The 10,331-nt window shown below is 60.3% G+C and overlaps 2 protein-coding genes across 2 annotated transcripts in view; one reads left to right on the top strand and one right to left on the bottom strand.

The window, feature by feature from the left end:
• Positions 1-2,177, bottom strand: part of KSR2 (kinase suppressor of ras 2) — an 85,145-nt gene extending 82,968 nt beyond the window's left edge. The window contains 1 exon segment of the mRNA XM_068161803.1: positions 1,991-2,177. Coding sequence (XP_068017904.1) covers positions 1,991-2,167 — 177 coding nt within the window. The 5' untranslated portion in view covers positions 2,168-2,177.
• A 4,468-nt stretch (positions 2,178-6,645) lies between these two features.
• On the top strand, positions 6,646-10,134 carry RFC5 (replication factor C subunit 5). Its single transcript, XM_068161715.1, has 11 exons — positions 6,646-6,719; positions 6,925-6,989; positions 7,133-7,269; positions 7,356-7,435; positions 7,847-7,920; positions 8,029-8,188; positions 9,008-9,089; positions 9,196-9,325; positions 9,537-9,614; positions 9,710-9,764; positions 9,870-10,134. The coding sequence occupies exons 1-11, from the start codon at positions 6,688-6,690 to the stop codon at positions 9,964-9,966; spliced, it is 990 nt and encodes a 329-aa protein (XP_068017816.1). The 5' UTR covers positions 6,646-6,687; the 3' UTR covers positions 9,967-10,134.
• Positions 10,135-10,331: the final 197 nt, after the last annotated feature.

Genomic DNA, 10,331 nt, shown 5'->3' on the forward strand with positions numbered 1-10,331 from the left:
GAGCAAAGAGAGGGGACAGAGCCAGGAGCTGCACCCCAGCCCTGGGGGTGTGCTCATGAGGGGCCCAGCAGTGGCACAGTGATGTCCCCACTCACTTGGGACCTCCAGAAGCAAAAGCAGCAGGATGGGAAGCTCTGGTTGCGGTCCAGAGATGAAAACCCCCTGCAGAGGGGTTGCAAGACGCTGGCAAGGTCCTGTGCAGCCGAGTACAGGGACCAGAGTGCCACCAGGGCTGAGTTCTCAGGTTTGGAGGCACCAAACGAAAGCCCTGAGCGGGGCCAGGCTCCAAAATTCCCCCACCCACAGCCCTGGCTCCGCGTCAGCCACCTCCACACTGCCACTCTCCCCGGGGTCACGGCACCGGCGCGGCCATGCCTCCGCTCACCTCCCAGCAGCTCAGCCCCTTCCCTGCCCTGCCCAGCCCACCAACCTCCTGCTGAACCCCAAACCCATCCCCTGGCACATTCCATAGGGGATCTCTTCCTGTGGGGCCACAAGAGACAGGGCCCCACAGAGCAGCTCTCACTCAGAGGTGCTGTTCCCATCTCTGAAGCATAAATAAACCCATCCGGTGTTCCCCTCAGCACAGCCCTGCTGCCTTCACTCCACCAGCATCCAGGCCAGCATCTGGGCCTCTCCTGCTTGCAGGGAGGGCTGGAGAGTTTGGGCAGAGGATGTGGTGGAGGAACCAGGGGTCACAATGCTGGGGCTGCCTCCCAGTGAGGGGCTGGAGCCCAGCTGAGGGGATGCAGCTGGCACAAGAGGGAGGACTACAGGGGGAAGGATGTAGCCAGGCCAAGGGAGCGCTGCCTGGTGGAGAGGTGAGAGCCTGTGGAAGCAACGTGGCCAGGCCAGAGGGATGCAGCTGGGCTGGGGGCACACAGGTGGGCCAGGGGGATGCAGCCTGATAGGGAGATAGGAGCCCATGGAAGAGATGCAACCAGGTGGAAGGGATGTAGCCTGGCCCAAGCAGGAGCCTGGTGGGAGGGATGCAGGCAGGCCACGGGAATGCTGCCTGGTGGGAGGGATGCAGAGGAGATGCTTCCTACTGGAAGAGATAGTTAGGACACAGGGATGCAGTCCAGTGGAAGGGATGCAGCCAGGCCAGGAGGATGTGGTCAGGCCAGAGTGATGGAGCCCAGCAGAAGGAATCCAGTGGGCTGGGGGAATGTAGCCTAGTGGGGAGGTAGGAGCCTGATGGAAGGGATGAGGCCAGGCTAGAGAGATGAAGGCCAGTGGGAGTGATGCAGGTGGGCCTGAAGGATGCAACCCAGTGGGAAAGGATGCTGGTGGGACAGAGGATGAAGGTGGGACAGGAAGATGGTGCTTGGTGGGGAGGTAGGAGCCTGATGGAACAGATAAGGCCAGGCCAAAAGGATGAAGCCCAGCGGGAGGGATGCAGGTAGGCCAGGGGGATGCAGCCTGGTAGGGAAGTAGGACCCTATGGAAGGGATGCAGCCCAGGGAAAGGGATGCAGCCAGGCTGGAGTGATGCTGGTGGGATGGAACGATGCAGGTGGGCCAGGGGGATGCCAGTGGGGCAGGAGGATGCTGGTGGGATGAAGGGATGCTAGTGAGCCAGGAGGATGTCAGTGGGATGATGGGATGCAGGTGGGCCAGGAGGATGCCAGTGGGATGGAGGGATGCAGGTGGGCCAGGAGGATGCCAGTGGGATGGAGGGATGCATCCCGGTGGGTCCATCGGCGCTTGGAGGGAGTGATGTGGCCGAGCTGGGAGGATGCTGTGGGGCCGAGGCCGGGCCAGGGGGATGTCGGGGGCGGGGGGGACACACACCAAAGCTGGGGGCAGGGCTCCGAGGGCAGCCCCCACAGGAAGGTTGGTCGGGGCCGGACCCACCTGCAGAGCGCGCAGCCTCACTCGGGCTCACCGCAGCGCCGCGGGGGAACCCGCCGCGGCCTGGGGGGGGAAGAAGGGGGGGGGTGGCTATAGAAGGGGAAAGGGGGGGAGGGGGGGCGTCGGTGGGCCCCTACCTCCAGGGTGCGGATCTCCTTCTGCGTGAGGTCGTTGGAGGCGGCGCACTTGGTGCGGAGCCCCTCCAGGTTGGAGATGCTGATGTCGATCATGTTCTGGACCAGCTCGCACTGCTGCAGCGCCTTCTGCAGACTCAGCTCCTGCTCCTCGCTCCTCGTCATGTTGTCCTCATCCATCGCTCGCCGCGCCCCCCCCCTCCCCTCCTCCTCCTCCTCCTCCTCCTCCTCGTCCTCCTCCTCCTCCTCCTTCTCCTCCTCCCCTCCACCCTCCGCCGCGCCCCCCCCCCCCCCCCCCGCGGCCGTTCAGCCCCTCTCCTCCGCGGCCCGCAGCATCGCGGTCCCGCCGTGCCCACCGAGCGTCCGCCTCCCCCCCCCCACCCCCCCAACCCAACCCACCATCCCCCCCCCGCCTCAACCTTCCCCGGGCGCGGCGCGGCGGGGGCGGGGGCGGCGCGCTCCGGTACCACGGGGCCGCGCTCGGTGCGCGCCGCTCCGCTCGTTAACCACCCTTCTCCCAGCGTATGCATCCCCGCCAACACAGAGACCCCCATCAACACATACACCCCCCCCAACGCACGCACCCTCCTGCACACACACCCCCAAAACATCCCCCCCGACACACGCACCCCCCCAAAACATACCCACCCCCAAAACACCCCCCAACACACCCCCCCCAACACACACCCCCCCCTCAACACCCACATCCCTCAACACACACCCCCCAACACTCAACCCCCTCAACACCCCCCTCCCCAAAACACACACTTTCCCCCCCTCCCATCCCTGCAGCAGCTCCCCCCTGGGCCCAGGGGCAGATGATGCAACAAGGGGGTGCTGGTGTAAAGGGGGGTGCTGCTGCAGCGATGGGGGGGAGGGGGGTGGGGAACAAGAAGAAGAAGAAAAGAAGATGATGATGATGAAAGAGAATGAGGAGGAGGAGAAAATATTAAGATGAAGAAGATGGACAAGAAGAAGAAAAGATGATGAAGAAGGAAATGGAGAAGAAGAAAATACAAAGATGGTTAAAGAGAAGATTAAGATGGAGATGAACAAGAAGATGAAGATCAAGGAGATGATCAAGAAGAGAAAGAAGGTGATTGAAAAGATGAAGATGAAGAAGAAGAATGATGTGCTCTGATATACAGAAAACCAGGATGCCAGACTCTCATACCTGAGCTGAAAAGATTCAGGTGGGATGGAAATAAAAAGGAGGGGGTCAAAGGGAACTGCCCAGAGCTGTTCCCTTGTGCCCAGCACAGGTGGCCAAGAAGGCCACCAGCATCAGCATCCTGCCCTGCATCAGCAGCAGTGTGGCCAGCAGGAGTAGGGCAGTGATGGTGCCCCTGTACTGAGCACTGGTGAGGCCACAGCTTGAATATTGGGTTCAGTTTTGGGCCCCCAGCTCCAAGGACATTGAAGGGCTGGAGCAGGTTCAAAGACGGGCAACAAAGCTGGGGAAGAGTCTGGAGAAGAGGGCTGGGGAGGAGCAGCTGAGGGAACTGGGGTGATTTAGTGTGGAGAAAAGGGGGCTGAGAGGAGACCTTCTGGCTCTTTACAACTCCCTGAAAGGAGTTTGGAGCCAAGTGGGGGTTGGTGTCTTCTCCCTAGGATCAGGTGATAGAACAAGAGGAAATGGCCTGGAATTGGGCCAGGGGAGGGTTAGGTTGGAGATGAGGGAAAATATCTCTTTGCTGCAAGAGTGGTCAGGGACTGGCACAGGCTGCCCAGGGAGGTGGTGGAGTCCCCAGCCCTGGAGCTCTTCAAGAAATGTGTGGCCATGGTGCTCTGGGGCATGGTGTTGGGTTGATGGTTGGACTGGCTGACCTTAGAGGTCTCTTCCAGCTGAAACTGTTCTACAGTTCTACACGTGGATGGGGCTGGGACACAGTGGGGCACTCTGCAGACCACACAGGTCCAGGTCACAGGTCCACCAAGCAGGTCAGCAGCAGCTGGTGGAGAACCTGCTGCAACCATGTCCCCCAGGGAGCCAGCGTCAGCCAGGCTGTGTTCCCAGATTCTCTCTGGTTGTACATCCATAGGATATAGCCCCACAGATAGGATATAGCCCCACAGATAGGATACAGCCCTACAGATATCCATGGATATCTCTATGTTCCAACTGGGTGTTTTGGATGGGGTGGGTGGGCAAAAGCAGTACTGCAGCAGCTGGGTTGCACTGGAAGGAACTGGTGGGCACTGGCAGGTCCCAGGGGAGAAGCATCCTCCTGCTCTACTGCCTTTTCCTCCAGGAAGGCCAACAGGCACTGGGGGGTGGTGGCAATCACCTGCTTTTCCACTTGGCCCGTGGTGGGGATGTGATGCATCCCAGTGGCTAACTGGAGCATGGGAAAAACCCACCCACCACCACCACCCCCCCGATGCTGGGAACGTTCCCTCCTGGCTGCTGTGGTGCCTGGAGCCTCTGGATAAGGAGCTGGGAGATAAGAGCTGGGGCACTCTGTGCTCAGCTCATTGGCAACCACAACAGACCAGTTCTGGCCCTCAATCATCCCAGCCCTAAGCCCACCACTGCTGGGGCTGCTCTTCCTAGTGCTGGGCACGATGGAGTGGGGACATGGAAGGGGGGAAAGGCAGGATGCTGGGAGAAGGTGGATCAGGGCCCCCCTGGGCATCCTCTGCCTGCACTGCTGCTGCTGCCCCCTCACCACCAGCACCACTGCTGCACAAAGTGTCCCACAGCCCAATGTCTGCCCTGCAAAACACAGCCACAAAGGGAAGCACAGGAGAGGGAGATAAAGGGGAATTAAGGGGGGGTGGGAGTGTAAGGAAAGGGAGATAAAGGGGAATTAAGGGGGGAAGGGGGAAAAAGAGGGGGAGAAGGGAATAAAAGGGTGGAAAAGGAAGAGTGGGAAAATGGGAGGAAAAGGGTGGGAATAAGCAGAAAATGGGAGGGGGTAAGGGAGGAGAAAAGAGGAAAAGGAGAGGAAAGGGGGAGAAAATGGGGGAAGTGGGGAAGAAGCAGGGGAAAGGGGACGAAAGGGAGAAGGGGAAATGAAGGGAAACAGGAAAAAAAAAAAGGGGCAAAATAAAGAAAAGCAAACAAAAACAATGTTAAATAAAGCTAAACAAAGTGAAACAAAGCAAAACAAAATGAAAGGAAATAAACCAAACCAAAACAAAATGAAGTGAAATAAACCAAACCAAACCAAAATGAAGTTAAATAAAACAAACCAAAAGGAAATAAACCAAACCAAAACAGAAAATGAAGTGAAATAAACCAAACCAAAGTGAAATAAGATAAAATAAACCAAAGCAAAGTGAAATAAGAGAAAATAAAGCAAAGACCGAATCAAAGCAAATTAACCACAGCAAAGCACAGCATCACTTTAGCAATTCCTGGGACCTTGCTGTCCCCAAGAGCACAGTCACCACTTTGCTTTGGTGAACTCCAGCACCTCACCTCCCTAAACCCATGCCCACAGCCATCCTCCAGCAGTTCCCAGCACAGCACTTCCCTCAGGAACGTGCCCACAGCTTCATCTTAGCAACTCCCAGTGCTGTGTTCTCCTCGAAAGCACAGAGCTGACCTTGCCTTGGGGAGTGCCAGCACAACGCATCCCCCCAAAAGCATGCCCACAGCCCAGTTTTGGGGGGCTTCACTACCCTTACTACTGAGGGGCTGGAGCATGTTCAGAGAGGGGCAATGAAGCTGATGAAGGGTCTGGAGAAGAGGTCTGCTGAGGGGCAGATGAGGGAACTGGGGAAAAAGGAGGCTGAGGGGAAACCTTCTGGCTGTCTACAACGCCCTGAAAGCAGGTTGGAGCCAGGTGGGGGTCGGTCCCCCAAGGAACAAACACCAGGACAAGAGGAAGGGGCCTCAAGTTGCAGCAGGGAAGGTTTAGGTCGGGTGTTGGAAGAAATTTCTTCACTGAAAGGGTTTTGAAACACTGGAACAGGCTGCCCAGGGAGGTGGTTGAGTCCCCAGCCCTGGGGGGGTTTAGAAGAGGCAGAGATGTGGTGCTGGGGGGCATGGGTTAGCACCACCCGTGGCAGCTAGAGAACGGCTGGACACTATGATCTTAAAGGTCTTTTACAACCGAAAGGCTTCCACCGTTCCGTGATTCCAAACACTCCTTCAGCGCTTCCCACCGCTGCCCTCTCCCAAAAGCACATCCACGGCTGCACCTCAGCAGCTCCCGGTACGCAGCTCTCCACAAAGCCTTTCGCCCTTCCCAGCAGCCAGCGCTTACCCCAGCCCTGCTCCGCTGCCCCCCAACCTCTGCTCCAGGACTCCCCCAACCCTGCTCCCGGCTCCCCCATAGCCATGCTCCAGCCACCCCCGCCCCGCAAACCCTGCTCTAGCTCCCCCCAGCTCTGCTCCGGTTCCACATCCCCCCAGCCCTGCTTCAGTTCTCCCCCAGCCCTGCTCCGGTCCCCTCCCAGCTCTGCTCCGGTTCCACATCCCCCCAGCCCTGCTTCAGTTCTCCCCCAGCCCTGCTTCAGTTCTCCCCCAACCCTGCTTCAGTTCTCCCCCAACCCTGCTCCGGTCTCCCCCGAGCCCTGCTCCGGTCCCCCCCAGCCCTGCTCCGGTTCCGCCCCAGCCCTGCTCCTGTCCCCCCCCGAGCCCTGTTCCGGCTCCCCGGTAGCCCTGCTCCGGCCCCTCCCCGCTCCGCTCCGCTCGCCCCGCCCCCGGTCTCGCCCCGCCCCGTCCCGCTGCTCTCGCGAGGCGGCGGGGGATGGCGCGAGCGGGCGGCGGCAACCTGCCGTGGTACGACCGGGACCGGGGCCGGGGCTGGGACCGGGACCGGGGAAGCATGCCCTAGGACGGCCGAGAATGGGACCGGGACTGGGATCGGGATCGGGATCGGGAGGGAGAACCTGCCCCGGAACCGGAGCGGGACGGGGGGGTGAAAGCAGCGGGAGCCGGCCCCCGGCTGACCCCCCCCCTCCTCTGCCCATCCTCCCCGGTGCAGGGTGGAGAAGTACCGGCCGCAGGCGCTGTCTGAGCTGGTGTCCCACCAGGATATCCTCAGCACCGGTAAGGAAGCCCCCTCCCGGTAAATAAATACCCCCCACCCCTCCCGGCAAGCGACCACGGCCCCAGCAAGTCCTCCCCCTTGCAACACCCCGGGGGGACCCAGCGGGCACCCCCCAAGCCCATTCCCCCCGCCCGCCCCCTAGTTCAGCGGTTCATCAGCGAGGACCGGCTGCCCCACCTCCTGCTCTATGGCCCCCCCGGCACTGGGAAGACCTCCACCATCCTGGCCTGTGCCAGGCAGCTCTACCGGGAGCGGGAGTTCGGCTCCATGGTGCTGGAGGTGAGTTGGGGTGGGATGGGATGGTGATGGTGGGGCTGCCCCCCACCCCTGGGTACATCCTCAGGACCTACCTCCTCTGCCTGCAGCTCAACGCCTCCGATGACCGGGGCATCGACATCGTCCGGGGGCCCATCTTGAGCTTTGCCAGCACCAGGACCATCTTTAAGTAAGTTGGGGGCCAGGGGAAGGGTTGTCTGTGGTTCCCCAAAGCTCCCTCTCCCCTTGTGACCACCACAACCTGCCCCAGCGCTCAGCGTGGGGAGTGGGTTTGGGGGTGCTGCCTGGCTGGGCAGTCAGCCAGAGTGGTTGGGAGGACTTGGTGAACTTGGAGGTCTCTTCCAACCTGGTTGTTGATGCTGACTCTGTGGAAGGAGCCAGGGGTGCCCAGCAAGCAGGGAGGATGATGGTGGTAAGGATGAGTGATGAAGATGGAGAGGAAGGAAGGGCTCCTTGGGAGCACTCAGTGGAGGTGGGGGGCGGGTGGGGGAATCATGCTGGGAGTAAGGGTCCCTCACTCCCTTTTCAAGCACCAAGCCACCCAGGACCAAAGCCACCCCTTTTGCTCTCCCTCTCTAAGGAAAGGCTTCAAGTTGGTCATCCTGGATGAAGCTGATGCCATGACCCAGGACGCTCAGAACGCCCTGAGGCGAGGTGAGGTGAGGGGCTGCAGGGGAGCCCGGGGCTGCTCCACCCCTTCAGCCCGGCAGGGGGTGGGACCCCGCCTGAGGCCCTGCCTCACCTGCCCGCTGCTCTTGGCAGTCATCGAGAAGTTCACGGAGAACACCAGGTTCTGCCTCATCTGCAACTACCTCTCCAAGATCATCCCTGCCCTGCAGTCCCGCTGCACTCGCTTCCGCTTCGGCCCCCTCACCCCCGAGCTGATGGTGCCCCGGCTGCAGCACGTCATACAGGAGGAGGGGTGAGCACATGCCCTGGCTTAGCTTGGAAGGGACCTCAGAGATCATCTACTCTGACCTCCCTGCCATGGCCAAGGAGGCCTCTCAGCCAGATTTGGGTGCTTGAGGCCTCATCCAGCCTGGCCTTGAACACCTCCAGGGAGGGGACATCCACAGCCTCTCTGGGCAACCCCTTCCAGAGTCTCACCACCCTCAGACTGAAGAACTTCCTCAGCTCCAGTCTAACCCTGCTCTCCCTCAGCTTCCAACCATTCCCCCCTTGGCCTGGCTCTAGACACCTTTAGGAGCAGTCCCTCTGCAGCCTTCCTGCAGGTTCCCTTCAGGCATTGGAAGGCAGCTCTCAGGTCCCCCCAGAGTCATCTCTTCTCCAGGCTGAACATCCCCAGCTCCCTCAGCCTGTCCTCATAGCAGAGCTGCTCCAGCCCTGGGATCATCTTTGTGGCCTCCTCTGGACTCACTCCCGCAGCTCTGTGTCCTTCTTATGATATGGACACCAGAACTGAACACAATATTGGAGGTGGGGTCTCAGCAGAGCAGCCTCAAGAGGCAGAATCCCCTCTCCTGCCCTGCTGGCTCGTGAAGAGCTCCTCCTCAACCAACACCCCCAAGGCTTTTTCTTCAGGGCTGCTCCCCCTCTGCACTCTGCCTGGATTTGTGCCTGGGGTTGGCCTGACCCAGACACAGGACCTCGCACTGTGACTCTGGGGGTGCCCCCATGGCATCCTCCACAGCCCCATTCACAGGGAGGAGCAGTGGGCTGGGTTCTCTAGGGTGTCATTTCCCTCTGGCTCCCCTGGCAGCCCCCAGGTCTTGTTTTCCAGGGTGGATGTGACGGAGGATGGGCTGAAGGCCGTGGTGACCCTCTCGAGCGGCGACATGCGCAGAGCCCTCAACGTCTTGCAAGTAGGGACCACGGCGGCAGCCTCCCTCCTGCCCTGCAAGCCAGCAGCTGCCCTGGAGGGGTCACTAGAGGAACCCTTCCTCCTTCCTCCACCCTCCTCTTCCTCAGAGCACCACCATGGCCTTCGGGAAGGTGACAGAGGAGAACGTCTACACCTGCACAGGACACCCCCTGAAGTCTGACATCGCCAACATCCTCGACTGGATGCTGAACCAGGACTTCTCCACTGCCTACCGCAGTATCCTTTCCCCTCCGCCAGCCCTGGGCTTCCCTCCCTGCTGCTGGAAATCCTTTTTGCTGGGGCTTCCCCATCCTGTGACCTCCAGCTCTGGATGGGGGAGGCAGGGGAGGGGTCACTAGGGAGGGTGCTGTGGGCTGTGGTAGGGATGAGGAGTGGGACGTCGCAGGGAGAGACCTGGATGAAAGCCCTTCACTCGCTCTCACCTTAGAAATCACAGAGCTGAAGACACTGAAGGGCTTGGCCCTGCAGGACATCCTCACAGAGATCCACCTCTTCGTGCACAGAGGTGAGGACTCGTGGGGAGGGCTTCTGGCTGACCTTGAGGATGCCAACCACCTCTCCCCCTGCACACCACCACACACCGTGTCCTTCTCTCCACAGTGGATTTCCCACCCTCCATCCGCATCCAGCTGCTGATCAAGATGGCAGACATTGAGTAAGCATCTGCTCAGCCCCACCCCAGTGCTGCCCCCCAACACCCCCCATGGGTACACAACCCCCTGAGGGAAACCCCCAAACCTGCCCTTGCCCCCTGCTCCAGGTACCGGCTGGCTGCTGGCACCAGTGAGAAGATTCAGCTGAGCTCCCTCATCGCAGCTTTCCAAGTCACCAGGGACCTGATTGTGGCCGAAGCCTGATCCCTGCTAACTGGATCCTTGCTTGCAATGCCAAGAGGTGGGAAGGGACCATCAGCCCTGTGCCCAGAGCTGCTCCCTGCAGCACTCTGGTGCCTTCTTACAAGCTTTGAGCCCACACAAAGTTGGGTAGTGTGTTTGAGCTTCACCCATCAATAAAGCCTCCTCTAAAGCCCACCAGGTTCCACTTGTCTTTTCCCCACCCCCCTTGTACACCAAGGATCAAAGGGGTGTGGTGGAGGCTCACCCCCTGCCCTCATCCTGCTCCCAGTGGTGTCACACAGGCTGAGGTCCAGCTGCTGTCACCAAATCCCCAGGTGCTTACAAGCTCCATCACTCATGCAGCCATGCATAGCATGCTGCTCCCA

The sequence above is a fragment of the Melanerpes formicivorus genome, unplaced genomic scaffold (assembly GCF_026170545.1).
Source record: "Melanerpes formicivorus ecotype bairdi unplaced genomic scaffold, bMelFor1.0.p_v2 SCAF_60, whole genome shotgun sequence".
Classification (NCBI taxonomy): Eukaryota; Metazoa; Chordata; class Aves; order Piciformes; family Picidae; genus Melanerpes; species Melanerpes formicivorus.